Here is a 27,301-nt window from a genome sequence, read left to right on the forward strand (position 1 = left end):
AACATGGAAAATCTATTTCCAAAAAAAAAAGGGGATCACGTGGCTAAGTGGGTAAGACTGGAGGTCGGGTGTTCGATCCCTGCATTGGCCGAGAAAGTTCATCCAGATTTTCCGGCGTGGTTCCCCCTTGTCAGTGATGCAGGACGGAGGGCCTGACAAGGACAGCTGTCTAGTCCCTCGGATGATACGAAAAACCGAGGTCCCGTGTATACATTGGAATGCACGTAAAAGATCCCTTGGCAGTTGGAATTCGATATAAGAGTAGGCGATAGTGCCGCTGCCCGGGCAAAATTTCCCTCAGAGCACACTGTATGGCGTATGCCCGTCTTCATTAGCCCATTATAGGAGCAGAACAGTAGGACGTTAAACCCCATTTCATTTTCATTCCCCCCCCCCAAAAAAAAAACAACACTAAGCTGACTGGGAGGGGGGATGGCTGAATGGTTAGCACGTGCCCGGCGCCCGCTGTATCATAAAGTCTGTCGATTCCCCGGCTGTACGTGGCAAGGAGTAGGGGTTGGACAGGCGACCCTATTCCGATACTTGTCAAGCAGTTACCTACCTTCTGTAAAAATATTTCTTCAACTGATCCTTGCAAATAGCCACAGACTTGTAAACAATCTATTCCAGGGTACGGCTTTTCCCAATTTGCGAGAAAAATAGAGAGGCAACCTTTCTAAGAAAAAGCTGTTTGATACTAAGCTTCTATTAATAGATTTTCGGGGATCACGTGGCTAGCTGAAAAGCGTACCAATTTTCTCCGATCAATGCATATATATTTGGTATCATCAAGATGTAAGTCTGCCGGGTTTCTGGTGGTGGGTGTGGTCCACGCCCAAAATGGGACGAAAAACCGAGGTCCCGTGTACATGTTGGCGTGCACGTAAAAGATCCCTTGGAAGTTGGAATTCGATATAAGAGTAGGCCATAGTGCCGCTGCCCGGGCAAAATTTCCCTCATAGCACCCTGTATGGCGTATGCCGTCTTCTTTAGTCCAGTAGGAGCAGAACAGTAAGACGTTAAACCCCATTTGATTTCACTGGAGTCCTTTTATTTTGCTTGATGCTATAATTTGCTCACAAGGAAATACCTGTTTTTACGCACCCGAACTTTAAATGTATGACACTGAAGGGCAGAGCATAGATTACATGAAATGAAATGAAATGGGGTTTAACGTGCTATGAGGGAAATTTTGCCCGGGCAGCGGCACTATGGCCTACTCTTATATCGAATTCCAACTGCCAAGAGATCTTTTAGGTGCACACCAATGTATACACGGGACCTCAGTTTTTCGTCCCATTCAAACGACCAGGGGCGTGGATTTGTCATAACTTTTGTGGGGGGGGGGGGGCGGACGAACACTGGAACCTAGAACATTAAACAAGTAACTAATTGAGAAATTGACAGTACTATTAAAACATGGTAAATAAAACACTGAACAATTATTAATCGAAATATGACAATAATATACATAATTATAAGTTTTAAATACCTCAAAATTTGTGGAATGTCTACTGAGCTTCTCAATCGCTCAATCGACAAAACAAGTATGGCTTAAGATATTATAATGCGCATGTATTAATTAGAACAAAGGAACAATTATTATAACACAGGATATATGTGAAACCTAATATAGTATTAATCAGTCTACCGACCAAGTACAAAACTTATAATAACAACTAGACGTAATTGACGGAAATTGCTGACATTCAATAGGCTTGTTCGTCTTCATTTCACTAATTTAGGTGATAACTGAAACTCAATAGGCTTGTTCGTTTTACTAACTTAAATGACACATATAAATTTCATACAGATCGGATAATAACTTTTGTCGTTAAAGCATTTATTAGGTACAAGAAAGTGAAACAAGGGCCATAACTCACGGCGTAATTAACGGAAATTGTTGAAATTCAATAGACTTCTTCATTTCACTAATTTAAATGATGCATATCAATTTCAAACAGATCGGATGATAACTGTTGTCATTAGAGCATTCACAACATTCAACAGAGTGAAGCAAGGGTCATAACTCTAGATGTAATTAACGGAAATTGCTGAAATTCAATAGGCTTCTTTGTTTTAATAATTTAAATGATGCATATAAATTTCATACAGATCGGTTGATAACTTTTGTCGTTAGAGCATTCACAAGGTGCAAAAAAGTGAAACAAGGGCCATAACTCCAGAAGAAATTAACGGAAATTGCTGAAATTCAATAGGCGTCTTCATTTCACTAATTTAAATGATGCATATCAATTTCAAACAGATCGGATGATAACTGTTGTCATTAGAGCGTTCACAACATTCAACAAAGTGAAATAAGGGCCATAACTCTAGATGTAATTAACGGAAATTGCTGAAATTCAATAGGCTTCTTTGTTTTACTAATTTAAATGATGCATATAAATTTCATACAGATCGGTTGATAACTTTTGTCGTTAGAGCGTTCACAAGGTGCAACAAAGTGAAACAAGGGCCATAACTTCAGAAGAAATTAACGGAAGTTATTGAAATTAAATAGGCTTCTTCATCTCACTAATGCAAACACCATATATCAATTTCAAAACAATCGGTTGATAAATGTAGTCTGTAGAGTGTTCACAAGAAATTGTGGACGATGGACGAACCGACGGACGGGGGCGACGGCAATATACGACCACATTTCCATGTGGGCGTATAAAAATGATAATGTTAAATAATGTAAAGTTCAATCTGTTCACAACAGGGTCACATTCCACAAGGAGATATCTGGCTGACTCTTAGACCCAGTTGTATCGTGAAGATCAGTAACTGTGGCGGGACCCAAGGCAGTGGTTAGATAGCCTTCAGAACGGGACATTCATGTGGGAAACCTGTTCTGGCGATCAAAATCATGGGGGGGGGGACAGAGACCTATCCATTCCCCCCGCTCCCCCCCCCCCCCCCAAATCCACACCCATGCGAACGACCAGTGGCGGATTAAGCTCCACCAAGGCCTGCGGCGGCAGTTGCTGGAGTGCCTATTTAGTTTTTAAATAGGGCCTATTTAAAATGGCGTGGGCCTAATTAATTTCGGGTCAAGGCCTATGTTGATTCCCGTTGGGCCTAAACCCCAACCCCCTAACATTCATTGTCTATGCGTTTTTAATCGTATCAGACAAGTCTAAAAAAAATTTTTTTAACAAAATCTTTGGGCCTGAGGCTGCAGCCTCATCAGCCTCACTGATAATCCGCTACTGCGAACGACTATAGACAGCTGTCCTTGTCAGGCCCTCCATCCTATATAACCCCATATAATTATATAAACAGAAAGGCGTCAACGTTTCTAAATAAGATCCGGGAACTACTTTTACAAGGGATTGAAGTCAGCTCTCTTTGTAAGAATTGACCACATATTCCCATCTATGAAAGACCAAATGGGACAATATTCATGATTCTTGTTTCTACATTCCAGTTTGGGCATTTTAGACACGAACGCAACATTCTAAACTAATGACTCTTGTTTCTACATTCTTATGTCAAGATTTCAAATGTTGATTTTGTGCATGAAATGTTGACATAAGAATGTAGAAACAAGAATCATTAGTATAGAATATTGCGTTCATGACTAAAATATTCAAACTGGAATGTAGAAACAAAAATCATGAATATTGTCCCATTTGGTCTTCCATGCCCATCTGGCAACTTATTTGCCATCACACAACATCTTAATTATTTTCCATTTACTGAACAACAAAATATTACGTAGGCTATAATCATACGTAAAATATATCCACCCGAATCGCGCACTGTTATTAGCTATACATACCAGTTTAATTGTTATTCGTTTAACAAACTACTTTGCGACTAAAATGGCACTCGATTCATTTTGGCGGGAAAAAGGTCACGTGGACTAATAACAAAAACCTGGATGTCGATGCTACAATGTAATTTTAAAATACCGGTACCGATTTATAATAAAAACAATCATGGCCGCAGATCTTATTAAATTTTTTTTGGGGGGGGGGGGGACGGAGGTGGCGGTCGGAGTCCGATACACGGCTCGCGCCGCCGGCGCGAACCGTTCTGCGGGGGGTCTGGGGGTCCTCCCCCATAAAATTTTGAAAGCAGGATGCCTGAAAACGCTATCTGAGACCATTTCTGAGCATTCTGCAGAGATGAACGTACCGAGAATAAATTGTCGTGTTTGAGCGAGAATAATCAATAACTACACAAATAAGGGATGAGGAATATTCTTTATTTCATCATAATGAATAATTTCAGCCGACAGGCCGTCATCAAATACCAACATGTTCTAGTGGGGGTCTTGGTGCCTCCCCCGGAAAATTTTTTAAAATTAGGATGCCTCAAAATGATATCTGAGACCATTTCTGGGCATTGTACATGGGCATGTTCGGAAATATAGGCTACATTTCCCGGGCTGAAAATAAGACTTTTGAAATTTTATCGATGCATTTTTCAGGGGGGGGGGGGGACGAGGCATATGAAATCCCCCCAGTGAAAATCCAGGGGGGGGGGGGGGACGCGTGTTCCCATCCCCCCGGGATCTGCGGCCTTGAAAACAATCAATGTTTCGACAGATATTTTGCTTTCATTTTTTGCCATGGAAATGAAGACACGTAATTATTTTTTTTAAACCTGTAACGGGTTATTCTTCAGAAAAAAACCCTCGACACAAAAAACTCGGGCTCCCGGCCTCGGTTTTTCTTTTTCTATGGTTATTTTCGTCAGTCTTTCTTTTCCCAGCACAACCGAATTCTCGTACCTTATCCACACAAATTTTATACTAAAAGTGAACAAGTCCACTATCCTTGGGGAGGAAACTAGAGTACCCGGAGGAGACCCCCGAGGTTGTCACATACAAACGCGGTGAATCGAAACCACGCCACCTGAATCAATGACAGTCTATAGGAAACTAAACTGGAATTTTTTCGACATTTTACTTTTACCCCTTCTCCGTCATAGTCAGAAATTCAGATGGTCACAGAGTGGGATTTTGGTTCAAAAGGCACATAAATAAGGCTATATTGGACTACTTGGGCTGTGGTCTCATACTCCGGAATGGCAAGAAATGCATTTGTGACTGTCTAATTTTCCAATAACCCCCTAAATCTGTGTTCTGCCCTTCATTTCTCCTCAAGGCGACCCCCCCCCCTCCACCCGCCCACGATTGGGCAATACACGCGTATTTTAAACATGCATTATGCAAGAGCAAGATCTGCTTATTACAAGTCTATCTTTAGGTCTGAATTAAATGTTATCTAAATTATCAATTAGACATTAATTAACTTATCCAGACCATAATAAACTCTCGATGTCAAGGCTAGCCTTCGATAAAGGCTGGATTAGATTCCTATATGCCGCTAACGGCCAAAGATAATTAAATCAGAAAAAGTGGATAATCGAGACTATGCTGTTTATATTAATGATTTTAGTAATGATGACCGAGACTATGCAAAAATTTCACCCGCTTCTTTCTCGGCTCATAGTGGATCAATTTGACTGAAATTTTCAGCAAATTACCTTTACACTATCTAGTTTTTAACTATTATAGTGAGAACTGCCATCTCTTTATCTTATCTCCCATAATGTATCTTTAATAAAGTGGTGAGTACAGGTATGTCACATGCAGCTTTGCACATTTTAGCCCTGTTTCAATCACTGTTTATGAAAAATATCTTTGATCCAGAAAGTGAGAAACAAAAAACTTTGCACATAAAGTTTCTTATATTATTGAAGTATTTGATAAATTAATTCGGGAGCCACGGTGGCTAGGTGGTTAAGACGCAGATGACGTTACTCTTACACTTGCCGACATTAACTCCGTTATTAACACATTTAAAGAAATGAAAATTTATTGTGAGGCCTCCGGGGCCAAATTCAATGAGGAAAAATCTGAACTGCTGCCTATTGGAGCGGCTAAAGCTGTAGATATTAACTTACCCTTAAATATTAATATTGTTAGAGGTTTCATAGAAATTCTGGGAGTATATTTAGGACCAGATAAGGTTTCATGTGTTAAGTATAACTGGAAAACCAGAGTTAGAAGTATCAAAAACACACTTAATATATGGAAACAGAGAAGGCTATCCTTAATAGGCAAAGCGATAGTTGTCAATACAATATGCTTTGTGTATCAAAACTATGGTATGTCCTAAGAGTTTTTGATATTCCTGACTCTGTTGTCAGTGATATAAATTCTTATATCAAATTTTTTTTATGGAATAACAAAACTCCATTAATTAAATCCTCAACCGTAATAGGTAGCTATAAACAAGGTGGAATTAATATACCTAATATACACTGTAGACAGCATGCCTTCAGACTAGTATGGCTAAAAAGATATGTCGATCCTAATTTAAACTGTGTATGGAAACATTTGATGTCATATTTCCTATCATTATATTGTAATCTAAATTTAGATATTGAAGTATTTTCAATTAATATGTTTAAAAAAGGTTTTGGCCCTATGCCACCCTTCTACGTCAATTTACTCACAGCATGGGATAGTATAAATAGTAAAATTCGTATCAAACCATGTACATATAATAGCATTATGAATCAACCCATATTTTACAACCCCTTTATATTGCATAATAACAGTCCCTTATCTTTTAATTTATTCATAAAGTGTGATATCACTAAAATAGCTGATATTTCACACTGTGTTATACCCGGATTACTCCCCCTTGCATTTATTATAGACATGTTTGAATGTGAAGATATTGAAATGAAATGAAATGGAGTTTAACGTCCTACTGTTCTGCTCCTAACCTGCTCACACGTAGACCTAAGTTTATTAAGACTTGAAAAACACATGCTTTTGTTTGTTTGGTATTTTTTTTATTTTTTTTTTGGGGGGGGGGGGATTTTTCTTTTGTAAATTGTAGCTGCTACAGTGCTACTAATACTACTATGTAACTTGCTGCTTCTTCTTGGTGGTTTCGATTCCCCGGTTGTAGGCTACCTGACAAGGAGTGGGTCGCCTGTCCAACCTCGTGGGGTTTTTTCCGGGTCCTCCGGTTTCCTCCTACTGCTAAAGACACAATTGGAGAAAAAAAAATAACATTAAACCCATCTCTTAATGAATTATGGACATTTTTTATCTGGAGACGAAATAGTAAGAACAGGGGGTGGTAGGGCTGCGCTGAACGCAATCAAACCGCTGACAAGGACAGCTGTCTAGTCATGGAATTCGATATAAGAGTAGGCCGTAGCGCCGCTGCCCGGGCAAAATTTCCCTCATAGCACACTGTATGGCGTATGCCCGTCTTCATCAGCCCAGTATAGGACTCTTAGGACCAGAACAGTAGGACGTTAAACCCCATTTCATTTGCTCCGATAGACAAATTTAATCTAGTCTTGGTCTTCAAGCCCGTCCAATGAAAAATTACTAACTGAACCAGCTGGTATTGCGTGTGTAAATTGACCCATTTTGTCTGACCTTGAAATTATTTCCCAGCATTCGTTAAATACTCACATAACCAGTCACAATAAAAGCTTACAATAATAATAGTCGGGCGTTGGCTTAAAAGGGTCCAGTCAATCGGATAGATATCGGGCCTTCTCCGATCATAGGTTATACTCCTTTTTTTCTATTTAATTAATTCTATAGGTCTACATGTATTGTGAAACTTCTTCTGTTTGAGAGAGAAAAACTTGGGCTATAATAATCCTTTTCGAATGAGCCTTAAATATATATTAACCATAATGGAACAGCCCTTGATTATTTGACAGCTGAAATTCGATGAAGACAAGGTGGAAGTGCTGCTGTCCGGGCAAAATTTTCCTCCTCGCTTTTCCACTCAATTCAAAAAGTCTTTTTTTTTTTACAAGTGTGGAATCTTGATGTTATACATGGGCGTGGAGTTGGGGGGGGGGGGGTGCGGAGGGGGGGGTGTGGACGGGTCATCCCCCCGCCTTAGAATCGGAAGGGGGGACGAATAGGTCTTTGTCCCTCCCATGATTTTGATCACCAGGACAGATTTTCAGGTTTATATCCACATGAATGTCCCGTTCTGACGGCTATCTAACCACTGCCTTGGGTCTTGCCACAGTAATTCATCTTCACGATATCTTCCTCCTTAATTGTAGGAAGTCAATTTTCCTATATCGTCATCATATTACCCCTAGTTACAGCTTTCATCGAAATGGCACTAGTAAACTGTTCGTAATTATTATTTTGGTTTGGTAATGAAAGGTTCCAGCGTTCGTCCGCCCCCCCCCCCCAAAGTTATGACAAATCCACGCCCTTGATGCTATACATTGTAAAACTACAACAAACGTAGTGTAAATGTTGCCTGTATGTCGTTTGGAACTAAACAAGAATATCTACCATTTTTTTCTTTCTTTGTTTCAGTAACGACAAAACAATCGATTTGGAACATGACATTAAAATGTCCATTCATGAATACAGAGCAATATCCCCGTGCTGTGTCGGTCGTGTAGACAACGCAACCTAATCGCGTGTCAACTGGGACGTCTGGAAGTTCGAGGACAATCAATAACAATGGCGAACTTCCTGAAACGGAAAAAGTGGAATTGATATTTATTCACCGAATAGTTATAATTGCACAGTTTATATGACAAGAGGTTATACTAGTATTTGACATATTGATGTGTAACACCTCCAGGTATTATGAATACACTGTATTGGTTATCGTACCATTATTTGATGTCGTGTGGTGTTTTTGTGTGATTAGATTTTATCTACATACTTAGAAATAGAAGTAAAGGCAATTGCGAAAAAGAATTTCTATTCTGTGCTGTCAAATGCAAATGTCATCAGTAATTGATGTTCTTCATATATCATAACATTGACTCATCGAGGTCTTAGTAAATAGATTCATTAGGTTGACCTTTAAATTATTACAATATACAATACACACTGCGTGTAGAATTTAGAAACAAATTTACACCAAATCATGTTTAGGCCGCGGTTAATTAATTGTCAATTTCTCATGACCTGAGTTTGTGAAATATACATGCTACATGCAGTAATTATTAATTATTGAGATGAAATTTAATTTTTTTAGTTTAATGCTGTTTCTATTTCAGTAATATAACTAATGTCAGTTACGTTTCGGATGCGGGTAGGTGACGTTGCGGACTCGGGTATAGAACATGGAATTATAGAACACTGACGTTAATTTACTTTATAAACTATTTTATTTATTAACATAGCATAAAACGATAACAGCGATTTATAACAACGGGCATATTTATTTGATGAAATAATAGTAATAGCTTCAGTCGGGTTTTCATTTATTTTATAAAACGTACATTTATTTTATTTATTTTATCAGTTTCATTTTTTCAGTTTCCCAATTATTTTAATTATTTTTTCACTTTTCTTTATTGGGCGGGTGGGCCGTACAAATGGCTGAGTTTTTTTTTAATAGCCTAATCGTACTAATATCTTGGTGGTTATATTCATCCCATAGTTGAAATACCTAATTGCTTAACTATACTCAATGGCTACTCTTCACACTTAATTAGCTTTTTGTAGAATAAACCCCTGATTGTACGAAAAATCGCGTTTTTAGCTTGTGGACCCTACAGAGGTCATAATTTTTATCCGATTTAAAAAAACGTATTATTATATCACCGTTACACCCTAAGGACGACTGAGTTTGAATTTCGTGAAAATTGGCCCAAAACTGACAGACAAAATGGCCGCCGTTCGTTCTGGAATAGCATAAGAATATGTTATATCAAGGTTGTGGACCCTATAGACAGTATAGAGGTCACAATTTTTATCCGATTTTGTTGAAACTGGAAATGTAAGTTTATAACTCAAAGATCTTGGTTCCTTTCGATATTCGCACATATCGGACCGTAACTTCCTGAATTATGGCCCCTGATTGTACGAAAAATTGCGTTTTTAGCTTGTGGATCCTATAGAGGTCATAATTTTTATCCGATTTAAAAAAACGTATTATTATATCACTGTTACACCCTGAGGTCAACTGAGTTCGAATTTCGTGAAAATCGGCCCAAAATTGACAGACAAAATGGCTGCCGTTCGTTCAGTTCCTTTCGATATATGCGCATATCGAATTGTAATTTCCTGAATTATGGCCCTTGATTGTAGGAAAAATCACTTTCTTGTTAGCTTGTTCTCTATCCATCTCTCGAAAATGTGGGCGTATCCTGCCTGGCAGCCGCTGGTTCAGCTTTTATTGAGTCCAAAACGTCGCCAGTCCGAGTCCAAAAAGTCACGATACCGAGTCCGAAACGTCATCAAACTGAGTCCGAAACGTCATCAAACTGAGTCCGAAACGTCATCAAACTGAGTCCGAAATGACGTTTGTGTTGAGTGGGAACTGACGCGGGACCGAAATACGTGCTACTGTTGAAAACCCAATGGTAACCAGTGTCCGCAATTTATTCACATTTATTAAATATTTATAGATTGAACTATCTGTTGCACAATATAGTTGGGCATCGGAAGACTTTATCATAATAAATAAGGTTAAATTATGAGTGATATGCTTCTAAGTTAACGGTTCGTTAATTCATTCATTGTTGGCATTTCAATTCTTTATCCTTCCCTTATGGCCTGTTCCAAACTGGTTGATGATTTGTTCTGACATAAATAATTAAAAGCATACCCTTGGATTTTTAAATACAAAATAAGTTAGATTATTTAACAGGTCAGTCAAAGAATTTACTACACACGTGGTCGTTTCTCTAGCCGGGAGGGAAGATAGTACCAATGTCATGGCAATAGCCGGTATGTTAATTGTCTTCAACTTTGAACCCATCATCGAAATTTATTACAAATGACAAGTGCCTTATAGAGTATATATGCAGGGGCTTCGATAACTTTTCGAACTTGATTAGCAGAACTGCTAATCAAGTTAGATAAATTCAGGCAAATTTATTAGCAATGTCCAGTTTTAATTAGCAGTGTGTGATAGTACCTCTCTCATGACATATATGTTATTAACCGGCAAAAAACGTAGTAGGCCTATCGGAATAATTTCGATGACATTTCTGGGTTGATTCGTCTTTTGAACATTCAATATTCACAACCATATCATTTTTTGACGTAACAGCCATCACTCGTCAGTGCTGATATATCAATCAAATAATATTTTATGGATCGGGAGCTAACATCGAAACTTGCAATGCATCGATGATACATCGGTAAATTTGACAGACTTTAGCCTACAACTATGAAGATCGCTGTCGTCGATCGAAAATTTCCTGCTGCAAATCTCCGTTATAAATTTGCCATTTAGTATCCGCATTAATACTGGTGCCTATCTTTGTTATATATTCCATAATATCAATCCCATATTGTGAAGAAAATCAATGGATTATTTTTATTTTATCAAAAAAACGGGAGATCACGTGGCTAAGTGGGTAAGACGCTAGCTCGCTAGGCCCTTGATCACTTCAAAAGATCTTGTTACTAAATTATTATGGCTTGGTTTTTTCTCTTTTTACACATAAGAGACTTGAGTCAGTAAGACTAAGTAAAAATAAGAAAACACAAAAGAGCATAATGTGGATACAGTAAATTAAATACATGGGCCCTTATTCACGAAAACTTAAACTAAGATACAATCGAAATTTTAAGAAATACTGCAATTCGATTGGCTGACCAATATGCAAATTAGATATATGCAAATTGATTTTACTGGTCAGCCAATCGAATTGCAGTATTTCTTAAAATTTCGATTGTATCTTAGTTTAAGTTTTTGTGAATAAGGGCCCTGCTAAACGAATTATGAAAAGAATTCATAAATTCTGGATATAGCCTGTTAAGCTGAATCTAAATGTCTTAACTGATATTATTAGGCCTTATTGGCATGGATACCATTATCATGTACTTAGTACTTATGCTGTTTGGTAATTTTAATTATAAATTCTATTGCTAACGAAACCAGGACTTCCACTGTCTTGTCATTTTTGATAACACACAGAAAAAATTAAATTCATATTTCATGTTTTTATGTTATGGTAGGGTAGAGTGAATTCACATGGCTATAGGCAGTATAGCCTATTACATCTCTTTACACAATAAATTTATTGGACTACAAAATAAAATATTAGTAGGCCTACATTGAACACACATTATGCAAGAGCTAAATCTGTCTATTGCAGGTCTTTCTTTAGGCCTGGGGGGGTTGGATGGCCGAATGGTTAGCACGTGCGCACTGTATCATAAAGCCTGTCATTGGGTCAACTGGCGTGGTTTTGAATCCCCGGTTGTACGTGGCAAGGAGTAAGGTCGCCTGTCCAACCTCGTGGGTTTTCTCCGGGTCCTCCGGTTTCCTCCCACTGCTAAAGACCCCTATGCGCAAGCGAATTATTGAAATAAAATTAAACCATATGTTAGTCTCGAAATGACCTAGTTTGTGTCGAGTGGACGTAAAACCCCATTTCTCTCTCTCTCTCTTTTTAGGCCTGAAATGTTATCTAAATTGTTAATCAGACATTAATTAACTTATCCAGACCATAATCAACTCTAGATGGCATTGCTAGCCAGCCTAGCCTGCGATCTTAAGTGGATTGTGAGCCAATTTACTGCATAACTTTCCTTCTCGATTAAACGATTAAATAGATAATCGAGACTATGCTGTTTATCGTACTGACTTTAGTAATGATGACCGAGACTATGCAAAAATTTCACCCACTTCTTTCTCGGCTCGTAGTGGAACAATTTGACTGAAATTTCCAGCAAATTACCTTTACTCTATCTAGTTTTTAACTATTATAGCGAGAACTGCCATCTCTTTATCTTATCTCCAATAATGTATCTTTAATGGTTGTCCCCTTTTGGCAATTAAAATAGGTTTTATTATCAAAATTTCTTCTTTGCTTAAAGTAAATAAAGAACTGAAATGGCCAAAGTAAAATCACTCCATAGTGCCAGCTTTGTAGCTGTGCCTAATATGAGTTTCCGAATGGTTTAATGCGTGTGTGTTTGATAATTATGTTGGTCATTGAGTCAAATGGTATGGTTTCGATTCCCCACTTGTACGTGACAAGGAGTAGGGTCGCTTGTCCAAACTCATGAGTTTTCTGCGGTTTCCTCCCACTGTGAAAAAACCCTAGGTGCACACAAATTATTGAAATGATCTCTCTCTCTCTCTCTCTACACGTAAAACAAAAATCTACAAGATAAACCTGCGGACAAAACAGAAAATAGATATTGCACCAAATAAACAAATATCAAATCAAGTAAATGGATCCGGGGGCCAGCCGTAAGCGTCCACTGCGCTGTACAGTCCCGGGCCTGTAGTGACACAGACTTCACTCAAATATGAAAACGATCAGGAATACAAAAAAGACGTAACAGAAATAATGCGACCGATCTTGACAGTGGTCATCTCCTCAATGGCGATAGTCTGCCAGTTGACGTCATGAGTTAGAACGTCAAACAATTTTAACAATAAGGGCGATAATCCGGATAGAATCTCGGAAAACGCTAAAATAATAATATAAGTGTAGTGAGCAAACAGGAGCAAAACCCGACGAGAACATTCTGATTTCCACATTACGGGCGTCGTGTATGTATTGTAAGTATTTATAAACATCATCAAATAAATGACAAAGCATTTTTATTTTCTATTTTTCTAATTTGTAGCACAATTTCTAAGATCAGAACTGGCCATAATTTTATTTTCACATTTTTTTTTTTTTCAGATAAATGAAGTTTCAGAAGTTTAGTCGTTGATTTTAATCCAATTCTTTGATTATTGGATTCAAAATGACGGAATTAGACAATGACAACGCAGAAGGGCTGGATTGTGAGATCCCCTTTAAATTTGTTGGACATGAAGTAAAAATACAGCTGGCCAATAAACTGGACCCTGTCAGTGTTGTGACGGGCAATGATTGGCGTCTGTTAGCAGAAAAACTCGGCTACACAGCAGATGAGATAGAGGTTTGTTTGCTTTCAGTCTAATTAAACTGCAGCCGCAGTGGCTGTAGATCCCTTGTTTGATCCTGGTGTTGGGCGAGTAAGTTCATCGGGAAATTTCTAGTGTGGTTCACTGCTTGTTAATGATGCAAGACATAGAGCCTTGCAGGGAACAATGTCTAGTCGTTCGGTTGGGACGAAACACCCCAAGGTCCCATGTACACATTGGCATGCACGTAAAAGAACCCTTGGCAGTTGGAATTCAGTATAAGAGTAGGCTGTAGCGCTGCTGTCCTGGCAAAATTTCCCTCATAATACACTGTATGGCATATGCTTGTATTCATTTAAGCCCATTCGGAGCATGATAGTAAAATAAACTGTCATTGATCTTTAGGGGGGTTGGATGGCTGAATGGTTAGCGTGCGCGCGCTGTATAATAAAGTTTGTCATTGAGTCGACTGGCGTGGTTTCAAATCCCCGGTTGTACGTGACAAGGAGTAGGGTCGCCTGTCCAACCTCCTGGGTTTTCTCCGGGTCCTCCGGTTTCCTCCCACTGCTAAAGACCCTTACGGTGCTCCATCGAGCCCGAGCACTTGAATCACCATTAAATTTGGGTTTTTTTGTCGAGCACCATGAAGCTAAAAATTGCTTCAATAATTTCCATATTTTATATCATTGAAAAATTGTCAAGTCACCGATTTAATTGTGCATGCCCATATAGACACTAAATTTTGTAATCAGTAACTCTCTCTCCCTTAAACAGTGCTTCACGTTTAAAAAAAATAGAGGAGCCATAAAAAGCTCTTCTAAAATTACAACAGCTGAAAATCGCTCCTGCAAAAATAGCACTTCTCAACTCTAATCCATTATTTAGAAGGACCATTCATGTATTTCATACTCTACTTTGATCATAGATGAAGCCATTTATTGACCATTAATATTTAGAAAATGTTTCGATATTTATTAGAATAAATAAAAAGAAAAATGAAATTTCAGTATCAATCTTTCACTCCTATACTGACTTGATGAAAACCATAAAGAAAAGTCACAGAAAAAATCTTAAGTTTAACTTTGACGCCCTGATAATTTTGGCACAAAGTCTGCACCGTAACAATTCGATGTTTCTCTTTGTTTCCAATGAAAATTTAAACATTGAAAAAATTCAGGACAATGTTCGCAAATAAAGTTTATGTATAATTAGTATAGTTTACAGGACAATTTGAGAAAATTAAACAATTTGGTCAAAAGAGTATTTTATACATGCATGTATATCATTTTTTGCGTAAATAAGTCGGAATGTGAGAAATGAATTCCAGGGGGCGCGATAAACTGTCCTCTGCACGTGATTAATAATAGTATAGTGCCATGTACAGGTGCAACGACGTGTTTGATATTCCATTTTATACCGATATTTTAGAATCCGAATTCTACACATTTCTCAACGGCAGTGACATAGACCTCTAAATTAAACTTTAAACATGATTTGAGATGCATGTTTTACTAAGCGGAATCCACATCAAGACTTTCAGCTAGTGTGGCGATTCGCGCGAATTTTTAGTCCTGCCGATGTCGAAGAAATTAATTACGATATTCACATGGATCAAAATAAGAATCAAAACCATTTAATCGTGTTTGTGTGCATGGATAATTTGTGACTTGGAAAATTATAAATGACAGGTCAGTTACTAAACTAAAGCGACATTTCGAGGCCTGTCTGATTAAACTCTATATTTATTTCTATTTATGTAAATTTAAAATTATTTTCTTTTTTGAAAACCATTAAAAAACACACACCCACACTTATTCCTATTGAAGATTTTGAATGATATTGAGTTGGAGACTTAGGTACTTTAAATCCCATGTACCGGTGTAGAAGGTTACCTTACTAACCTTCTCTTTTAAAAGTCAAATTCCCCAACCCTAACCATTTTTTCTGAACTGTTTCACATCGGTAATGCCCATGCTCTATTTTAGCTAAAGACCCCTATAAATGCACAAGTGAATTATTGAAATAAAATTGAACCATTGAATAAAAATAAAATTGAATCAAAAAGCAACTCAAGGTGATAGATCTTTCGCCGTCGGTGCTCCGAAGTTATGGAATTCAAAATCAAACGAAACCAAAAGCGCAAATTCTATTAAAGGTTTTAAAAAGTATCTCAAAACCGAACTTTTTAATGAAATATACAACTGATTGAATACGTTTCTAGCTGTATTTGTGTCAGACTTTTACCCTGTGTACTAAAAAATGTTCTCCGTTGTTTGTTTGTCTCTTTTATTTTATGGATTAATGTGTTGTGATTGATGTAATTTTATATTAGTTGTATTTATGTAAAGCGCCCGAGAGCAGCTCACTGAGTTGAATTGTTGGCGCTATATAAATCAATTATTATTATTATTATATGTTAGTCCCAAAATGACCTTGTTTTGTGTCGAGTCGACGTTAAACCCCATTTCTCTCACTCTCTCTATTTACCACTGAACGGTTTGTTCTTTCTCCGGTTGTATGTGACAAGGAGAAGGGTCGCCTGTTCAACCTCGTGGGTTTTCTCCGGGTCCTCCGGTTTCCTCCCACTGCTAAAGAACCCTACACACAAGCGAATTATTGAAATAAAATTAAACCATATGTTAGTCCCGAAATGACCTAGTTTGTGTCGAGTGGATGTTAAACCCCATTTCTCTCTACCTCTTATGAATTCACCTGAAATGTTGGGGTAGTTACTGTTTGACTGTAAGTTGTATTTCAAATTGTTGTTGGATAAGGCGAACTATAGTTGCACTGGGGTTAAATTGACATATGGGTCCCTTGCAATTTTGACCCCTACACGCAAGCGAATTATTGAAATAAAATTAAACCATATGTTAGTCCCGAAATGACCTAGTTTGTGTCGAGTGGACGTTAAACCTCATCTCTCTCTCTCTCTCTCCCTCCCTAACAACCCAGGTCGTATAATTAATATTCGTGTGGATTTCTGCACCCAGATTTAAACACTGAATTTTCAGTATATACACCAGTATGAATCAGCATTATTTACCAGAATGTTAGGCTACTCAGTTATTAAAGTAGCCAAGTCTCTAACTCAATATGATCCAAAATCTTCAACATTAAATACACAATTTATTTGTCAAAATAAATCAACAATCATGTTGTGATCTTACCGGAAAAAGATGGGCTTTTGATATCCAATATTTAAGACAAAATAAACATTTTACCATTGGTACACGAATAGTGTACCATAATGCGCTTCAGGCCCCAGTTGTATCAAGAGACTCGAGGGACGAGGCTAGACACATTGCACCAAATCAAACAGCGTATGTAGACTGGAATAACCAGACGCTAGAAATTTGCACTCGCTTGAGACTGCTGGCTTATTTGGCCGAACATAACTGATTTGAAATTGGAGTAAAAACGGAAACCATTGAATGTAAATCAGTTTATATACATTCATATTACAGTATTATATTCGTTGTTACCCATTTTTGTCAATTTCTAGGTCCCAAATGTTAGCGATTTAGCTCCTTTAAGCTAGAAATGCGTGGGAATAAATAATAAACACTTTATGGCATTTAAAGATACATTATGGGCGATTCGATAACGAGTTGGCAGTTCTCACTATAATAGTTAAAAACTAGATAACGTAAAGGCAATTTGCTCAAGATTTTATTCAAATTGATCCACTATGAAAGGAGAACTAAGTGGTTGAAAGTTCCGCAAGCCTTGATCATCATTACTAAAGTCAGTATGATAAACAGCATAGTCTCGATTATCTATTTAATCGTTAAATCGTGAAGGAAAGTTATGCAGTAAATCGGCTCATAATCCACTAAAGATCGCAAGGCGATGCCATCTACAGTTGATTATGGTCTGGATAGGTTATTTAATGTCTAATTAATAATTTAGATAACATTTCAGGCCTAAAGAAAGACCTGCAATAGACAGATTTAGCTTTTGCATAATGTATGTTTAATATGACACAACAAAGGCTATGAAATGCAAGTATCCATGTAGTTTAAAAAAAAAAATCCCCCAAACTCTTTAAGCAATAAATAATAAACACTTTATGGCAGTTTATATGACACAACAAAGGCTATGGAATGCAAGTAATAGTATCCAAATTTATTTTGAGCTTGAGCCAAGCAACCTTAAACGCAGGTATTCTCTATTATTATTATTTGCCTTATCGTCGTCGGGTTTCGTTGGAAATAATGAAAAGTTAACCACACCCTACATGTACGTTCTCTTAGAATAACTTTAGCTTCTCCCTCTATATTGAACAATTATTTGCAAATAATATGCCCAACTGACTTACAATATAATGATTAAAAATACATTAGGTAAGATTTAGATAAAGAGCTTACCATTCTTGTCATAATAATAAGTCTGTCATTGAGTCGACTGGCGTGGTTTCGAATCCCCGGTTGTACGTGACAAGGAGTAGGGTCGCCTGTCCAACCTCGTGGGTTTTCTCCGGGTCCTCCAGTTTCCTCCCACTGCTAAAGACCCCTACGCGCAAGCGAATTATGTAAATAAAATTAAACCATATGTTAGTCCCCAAATGACCTAGTTTGTGTCGAGTGGACGTTAAACCCCATTTCTCTCTCCCTCTCTTGCTATAATAGTTTAAAAATAGATAATGCAAGATGAAAATATTGAAAATTTATATCATTCTGTTTGTAGTTTTGACAAGATGTGTGCATAGTTGTAACCAGGGCAATAGTATATTCAAGACTGTTTGTAGTTTTGACAAGATGTGTGCATAGTTGTAACCAGGGCAATAGTATATTCAAGACTTAGCCTCGCTTTCCCATTTTTAAATTAAACTTTTAAATGGCGAACCATTCTTATCTAGTTAAAATCTTGAATATCTGATGCCATCGAGAGTTGATTATGGTCTTGTCATGTCAATAAATGGATGGTGTTATGCAAATGTGATATAACCCCAAATTTGAAGTTTTGAGAAAACGCTGAAAATAGAAGCCATTCAAATAAAGAAAAATTTCAGAAAACTTTTATTACTTTATCATCATAAAATACAATATAGGACTAAAATATACTAAGATAATAGTTGAAATATGGAATAGTAACCATGGTAACGCATGAAAGGTGATTAGGTCATTTTTGCGTAACTTCTAACCAAAATAAACTTAATTTGCGTAATTTTGCCCCAAAATGATACAACTGATTAAACTAATTATTCATCTTTAAACTCCAATTCAAAGTCTATGATTCCATTAAAGCTATCAATGGCTTCTTATATTTTTGTCACAATCAAAGCCAGTATAAAACTGTGTGCTATCACCAGAAATAAGATGCATCAAATTTTGGATATCCTACGCACAAGAGTATGGTGAGGTTTAGTTCAGCTCTGAACGTAGGTCTTATTACACTCGACCTCTACGTTCAGGGACTGTCCTATTGAACCTTGTCGAAAATCTAATCGCTTCCCAGTCAATTTTACTGGGCAACTTTTTACTGCTAACCGGTCGCGTGTCAGTCCCTGTTAACGCCTGAACAATATAAATGAACATCTTAGGGAGAAAATAAGACCTTGCTTACCTGGCTAGAGTCAGTATGAGCGACACAACACGCTGTTAAAAAATATGTCTCCGTCTTCTAACTGACTTGGCGGACATCATTGTGAGGTTAAGGCACAAATTTAAGAACTCGGCCATATAAGATGAAACGAAATTTAGGTAAGCCTGGGAGAAAAAAAAATGAAATCTTTGAAAAGTTGAGAATCTTCAGTGATTTATTGCTTTGCCTAGCTAAATTACAATAATTTACAATCAAATTCTTTCAAAAATCCTAAATTTCGTTTCATCTTATATGGCCGAGTTCTTAAATTTGTGCGTTACCCTTTCAATGATGTCCGCCAAGTCAGTTAGAAGACGGAGACATATTTTTTAACAGCGTGTTGTGTCTCTCATACTGACTCTAGCCAGGTAAGCAAGGTCTTATTTTCTCCCTAAGATGTTCATTTATATTGTTCAGGCGTTCACAGGGACTGACATGCGACCGGTTAGCAGTAAAAAGTTGCCCAGTAAAATTGACTGGGAAGCGATTAGATTTTCGACAAGGGTTCAATAGGACAGTCCTTGAACGTAGAGGTCGAGTGTAAAATGAGACCTACGTTCAGAGCTGAACTAGGTGAGGTTGTGGTGAAATGTGGAAAAAACCTCTTAAGTGTGAAGGCATTTTCACGTTCGCACTAGGCGTACACAATGCCCCCGCTACGCTCTTGGCACAAACCCTTTGCGCCGCACAGCAATATCCCCACCGCTCTCAACCACGTTGCTGCCATGATCTAGAAGGCCACGTTGACTCCAACCCCATCATTGATACACTGTTACAATGATTTCACATTGATTAGTGTATCTGTAGGGCAGATACTGAGCCTCATCTTAGGACTATATGAAGCCCGTAATAGAGCGTGAGAGTCAGTGTTCGACACAAACGTCGGTCCGTAGGCCCGAGGCCGACTGATTTATCGGAGGACTCCTGCTTGCCTATTTCACTCGGGTCCGCCGGGCCTTCGCCTTCTTTCTTATCTCGCATAGTTAGTGTCCACATACGACAATTCGGGAAATGCTAGAACTGTCATATAGAAATGCAACCTCCGAGTCTCCGATAGTTGACGGTTATTGTTTACTTGTCATCGAAGCTGCTGTTTTTCCAAACATTGACTCGCGTAACCAGCCTTTGATTTGTAACTGGTTTTTTTTTTGTCGGCTTTAGCCGATTGAACTTTAAACAAACCGATTGGCAAAAACAATGAATCGACCGCTATGGTATCATAAATCAATCTACTTTCCGCTAAATTTAACGGGTTAATTATTACTTTTTGATTAAGTAGTCAATCAACTTGCTTGTTGGCTGCAATAACAGTCAATACCTCTCGGTATGGATTGCGAATCTCGCTCGGGAATCGCGCTTCTTCGACGCTCTGTATAGATTCCAGGTACCGGTAGATAATAAAATAATAATTGAATCATGCATTTAATGGTTTGGCTGACCTGTTGTTACAGAAATTTAAATCTTAGTTGAATATAATCCTCAGAACAGTCATTAATAATATATTTTTCCGACAAAATCTTCGATGCCAAATCCGCTGATGACACGTGACATCAGTTGGAATTTCTAGGTCAATAAGCCAGCGATGCTAGGTTTAGTTTTAAGTAAAGTTTACCGTTATGATTTTTTATTTGATACACATGCTGGCAGAGGCTAAATTTTAAACATATTGACAGAATTATATTGTCGTTATTATTATTGAAAACTATATGGCATAGTCGTACGGAATTTTATTTTAAAGTAATTTCAATTATGGCTGTCAAGTGATCACTGTGCCGTGTGTCTCTCATGGACGAATGAATAAAAACATATTTGCAAGTTACGTAATAGACAAAAACTACAAATTGTGTTATGAAAAATACCACCGTGCTGTATCATTTTATATCCATCCAAAAAACGAGGACAGTAATTTATTCAGGAATATTACTAACACGAAAATTTTCCGAACGGTGTAGCTGTAGGCCTACCTATTATTAAAGGTAATGGAAGCTTATAATTTTAAAACCATTTCCTACGGGACCTGTTCATCCAGATTTTCCGGCGTGGTTCTCCCTTGTCAGTGATGCAGGACGGAGGGGCTGACAAGGAAAGCTGTCTAGTCGTTCGGATGGGACGAAAAACCGAGGTCCCGTGTACACATTGGCGTGCACGTAAAAGATCCCTTGGCAGTTGGAATTCGATATAAGAGTAGGCCGTAGTGCCGCTGTCTGGGCGAAATTTCCCTCATAGCACACTGTATGGCGTATGCCCGTCTTCATTAGCCCAGGTTAGGAGCAGAACAGTAGGACGTTAAACCCCATTTCATTTCATTTCATTTCCTACGGGACCTCATTTGACTCAATTCTGGGCTATTGTGCTAACAATATAGGGCGGGATAAGCGAGTTTATGCCATTCCTCAACGTTTTCGCCAGGCGTCAAATTTTTTTTGTGTAACTGTTTGAAGTTGACCTAGTTTGATGAGAAAACACGTAAATTATGTAGCCGTGAATAGATTTGTTTCCATTAAATTGAAATGGAATTAAGTTACTAAACCCTTAGTCCTTCTGTGGTGTACTGGCTTTATATGTACTTCCTTTATTCTGATCGTTCTGCGCTTCGCATGGAAACTATAATATTATTATTATTGGTTGGACCTGCGTGTCACCTGAAGGACCCACAGAATCACGTGTCACACAGGTCCTGCGGGCCTGTGCTTGGAAAATGTTTGTTTCGGACACTGGTGAGAGTGTAGCGCGATCTGATTGGTCTAGAGAGGACTTGATGTGATCCTTGTCAATATACTAAGAGTGTCACCATGGGCGTTCTACCCGCTCTGTGTACGCTGTTACCACGCTTCCTTTTCTATCGTGGATCTGGCTGATTTTTTAAGTCAAAGCAAGGTTGTGAAGAGGGTACAACATGAGAAATGTTTTTTGTCGACGACACCTCTCCATTACTAGCAGGGGGGTTGGATGGCCGAATGGTTAGCACGTGCGCTGTATCATAAAGCCTGTCATTGAGTCAACTGGCGCAGTTTTGAATCCCCGGTTGTACGTGACAAGCAGTAGGGTTGCCCGGTTTCGTCCCCCTGCTAATGACCCCTTCACGCAAGCAAAATATTGAAATAAAATTAAACCATGTGTTAGTCCCGAAATGACCTAGTCCCGTAATGACCTCCCACTGCTAAAGGCCCCTACGCGCAAGGGAATTATTGAAATGAAATTAAACCATGTGTTAGTCCCGAAATGACGTAGTCTGTGTTGAGTGGACGTTAAACCCCATCTCTCTCTCTCTCTCTCTCTCTCTCTCTCTCTCTATTACTAGCATGTAGTCACCAGGAGTATTTTAATCAGACGGAATTGAGTTATACAAAAAAAATTTCCTTGGAAATTTACGACTTTGAATTGAAAAATGGCAAATGTGCAAAGATAACAAAGTTATCGAAAAATAGTCAAGGGCTATTGTTCATCTGATAGACCATAAATTGTTAGGATTTTTAAATGGATAGATATTATATACATGTATTCTTCAAAAAAAGTAGGGGATATTGAAATGCAGTCATGGACACTTGACATGCTTTGAGAGTATGTTCACAGATAAAGAACTTATCGCCCCAACAGAACCACTGAGCTGCACATGCGACATGCAATAGCAGCATACACGTGGGAGGGGTTCATTGTCAAATTTGACACTTCAAGGATGGGTTGATGAAAACTGCCGCGTGCTGGTTTATCTATCCATGTTTGCTTTCCTATCTGTTCTTGCATAAGATTTACTGTTTAGCGTATCTTTGCTTTAGTGTGTTACGTTTAATTTGATCAGGAGACGTGTTCATCCATGTCAATGTCAACCGACAACACTGCAAGAATTGGCTGTGGCACTGCAAGAGGAGTGGGTCAGATTGCCCCAAATAATGATTGGACGGTTGATTCGGAGCATGCCACGACGAATTGCTGAATGTCTGAGGATTGGTGGAGCAATTACTCATTATTAAGACAAAAATCAAAAACATACATTTTCACTTTTGACGGTGCATCTCTTTGCGAGTGAAATGGGGCCGTCAGATAAGCCGCCCATATGAACTGTTTATGTTCATGTGTAGTCAATTGGTCTGTTATTAACATACACTGGATACCTCTAATAAAAACAACAGTGCATTTCCACAGTTTTGTTTCTGAATATCCCCTACTCTTTTTTGAAGAGTATATTAAATGATTAGAATGTATATAAGCTGGTTACTGCAAATAAATTATTTTGGAGGGTTGGGTGTAGTGCTTCGAGTTCTAGCTGGCCGGTCAACTCTGGCTTGCGATCGTGGTTTCGATCCCTAGTGTGAGCGTATGTGACTTGGAGTTAGGGGACAATAAATATAAAATAACTTATTTCATGGGCGTGGATTTAGGCGGGGGACGGGTCCCCCCTTAGAATCGGAAGGGGGGGGGACGAATAGGTCTCTGTCCCCCCCCCCCATGATTTTGATTGCAAGGACAGATTTTTAGGTTTATGTCCACATGAATGTCCCGTTCTGAAGGCTATCTAACCTCTGCCGTGGGTCTTGCCACAGTAATTCATCTTCACGATATCTTCCTCCTTAATTGTACCATATCATCATCATATTACCCCTAGTTACAGCTTTCATCGAAATAACAATGGTAAACTGATCGTAATTATTATTTTGGTTCCAGGGTTCGTCCCCAAAAGTTATGACAAATCCACGCCCTTGACTTATTTGCTATATCACCCTAAGTGGAAATGGCCGGTCGCAGAAGCATAAATTATTCAAAATTTCATAAGCTTATTGCTACTTTAAAGTGGGGGGGGGGGGAGCGGGTTCGTACTAAAAATAATACAGGTACAAATTTAACTGTATCCCCTGTTAGAAATCATGATAACAGTAGCCATTTGTAATTTGACTCAGAGTGAAGTTTGACTGAAATTTCAATGTATTTATTTTACATTATCTCATATAGCGAGTATAGTCAGCTCTTTATCTAAATCTTGAATAATGCCAAGAGATTTGACATATAATTTAAACTGAAACGATTTATTTCATCTTCAGAAACGTAATTCACAAAAAAAAAACAATGGCGGCTGTAACAGCTTTCACTATTATCAGTAATTATCACTAAAGTTCAAAGTGAATTTTATTGTCAATCTTTCAGTAGTAAATGCAAGTAGGTCAACTTAATACTTGAATGTTTCAATAGGATAATAATAATAATAATAATAATATTACACAACTGCATGGTATATACACCAGTATGGTAAAGCATATACAGTGGACTCTGTCACATCCGATGTCTGATCACTCCGGATTGCTGTGACATCCGACATGATTTTCATGTCCCGATTTATTTCCTTATTACTTCAGCGAAAAAATCGCTGGTAAAACCGGATTCTGTATGTTCCGGATTATGACATCAATCAACCGTCCCGTCACATAATTTCCATTGAATCGACACCGTATAATCCGTACTTCAAAAGGTGGGTGTGAAGCATCCAATTATCGGTGAGATTAAAACTCAATGGATGTGAAGCCAGAAAAGATTAACAAGCAATGACCAATCAATTATCGGTGAGATTAAAACTCGCAAGCGCCAGTCTGTGTTGATTACTTTGATAATGTTATAAATTCTTTGTTGATTATTTTACAATTTATAATCTCTTGTAAGAGTGCGCTTGGTATTTAATTTTAGTTACTTATGTCAAATACCGCGACATTATATAAAAATTGCCGCGATTGAAGAATCATTATACATTATTGTATTCAAAATGTCTGAACGTCCTGCTAAGCGTGCCCGAACAGATTTGACATTAGATGTAAGCGGGAACTTATAGCAGATTTCGAAAAAGTTCCATGACCTGTGCGGGGGGTTGGATCGCTGAATGGTTAGCGTGCATGCGCTGTATCATAAAGTCTGTCATTGAGTCGATGGCGTGGTTTTGAATCCCCGGTTGTACGTGACAAGGAGTAGGGATGCCTGTCCAACCTCATGGGTTTTCTCCGGGTCCTCCGGTTTCCTCCCACTGCTAAAGACCCCTATGCGCAAGCGAATTATTGAAATAAAATTAAACCATATGTTAGTCCCGAAATGACCTAGTTTGTGTCGAGTGGCTACCCATTTCTCTCTCTCTCTCTCTCGGTATATACACAAGTATGGTAAAGCATACAATACAAATTACAATACAATAATAAACATCAAAAAACATAGAATAAGGTTTACAGTGGTTTCTAAAAGGCTTTTAAAATTTTGAAAAATGCTTTATTGTTTAAATTGTCAATGCCTCTGCTTAAAGAACCAGAACATTGTACAATTACACCTAAGTAGTATTCTTCAACAATTTCTAGTGCAGTTTCCATTAATATTGAATTTGTCAAAAAGTTTTTTTTCCTGATTTATTAAAAATCATTACCTGTGCTTTTATTTTTTTAATGTTAATTAAAAGTCTCCATTTGCAATATTTAATGAGGTTTGTAAACCACTACTTGATAATGAAATCAAATTAATATCAGCATATAGTAATGAAGGAAGAGGGGTATCATATTTAATTTAGGGACATATATGGGAGCTTGTCAATAAAAATGACGCCAACTTTATTCATAAATGTTCCACTTGGTGTATTTCCAACTTTGACTTTTAGTTGGCTATTATAAAACATATTTTTTAAAGATACATTAGTTAAGAGTTTAATAAAGAGTTGGTCATTCTTGCTATAATAATTCAAAAATAGATGATAAAAAAAGAAAATATTGAAAATTTCATTCAAATTACTTCATTCTCAGCCAAGTTATCATTTTTTGTAGTTTTGACAAGATGTGTGCACAGTAGTAACCAGGGCACTGGTATAATCGGGACTTGGCCTCGCTTTCCCATTTTTAAATTAAATTTTTATTAAATGTTGAACCGTTTTAATCTAGTTAAAATCTTGAGTATCCGATGCCATCGAGAGTCGATTATGGTCTTGTTTTGTTAATTAATATCTAATTAATAATTAATATAACATTTTAGACCTAAAGAAAGACCTGCAATAGGCAGATTTAGCTCTTGCATAATGTATGTTTAAACATTTATAAACATTACCATTTACACCTAAATTTAATAGTTAGTAGAAAAGAATATCTTCTCTCCAAACTCTATCAAAGGCTTTTTTAAAATCATTGAAAAAAACATTAAGACATCTATTAAATAAAAAATAAATAATAATCATTTTAATATAGTGCTGAACATTCAGTCATCAATTTTAAAGTTATTATCGAAAGAATCAGTAGAATTTCAATCTGATTAAAACCCAGATCTATATTTCGTTTTGGTTTTTTTGTACTTTTGATGGTCTACACTACATGAAGATCTGACAAGTTGTAGTGGAAGGTCGCGTCAGTGGTCATACAAGCGGCTTTTCAGCCTATGACGTCGGACATTTGATTAACCAATCAGCATTGATGTTACTAGTGGATTACCCACAGTTCCGTGCAAAACACGCCTAAAGCTCGCGGTAACAGACCGTTTCATTGGCTAATTCCTCACATCATTCAGAACATGGCTTATATAACAACTCTTCCAGATCCTAGTGTAGTGAAGACAAGTAAAACGAAATTTTGAACTATAAAGAACGAAACGAAATAGGATCTGTGTTTTAACCAGATTGTTAGAATTTGTATCTATTTTACCCAAGTCCTTGAAGTCAGATTTCATGGTTTCAGGATCAAAAAGAGTTGATTGATCTTGTTTGTTTTTAGCCAAATCATCAAGTTTGACATGTAACTGTCTATACATTCAGGGTATGTTAATAAATCCACTTCATGATGATAGATGTCAGTGATCGGTGATTTGGGTAGTTAATCATGTCTATGCCTTAAAGCAGTGGTTCTCAACCTTTTTTTGCCAACAGCTCA

At 37.7% G+C, this 27,301-nt stretch overlaps 1 protein-coding gene across 2 annotated transcripts in view; it reads left to right on the forward strand.

Moving 5' to 3' along the window:
- The first annotated feature begins 8,482 nt into the window (after positions 1 to 8,482).
- Positions 8,483 to 27,301, forward strand: part of LOC126824021 (uncharacterized) — a 37,684-nt gene continuing 18,865 nt past the window's right edge. For both annotated transcript variants that reach the window (XM_050553122.2, XM_050553123.2), the window contains exons 1-2: positions 8,483 to 8,612; positions 13,639 to 13,879. In XM_050553122.2, the coding sequence (XP_050409079.1) occupies positions 13,703 to 13,879 (177 nt within the window). In that variant the 5' untranslated portion in view covers positions 8,483 to 8,612; positions 13,639 to 13,702. The remainder of the gene's footprint in view (positions 8,613 to 13,638; positions 13,880 to 27,301) is intronic.

Source organism: Patella vulgata, chromosome 6 (assembly GCF_932274485.2).
Source record: "Patella vulgata chromosome 6, xgPatVulg1.2, whole genome shotgun sequence".
Classification (NCBI taxonomy): Eukaryota; Metazoa; Mollusca; class Gastropoda; family Patellidae; genus Patella; species Patella vulgata.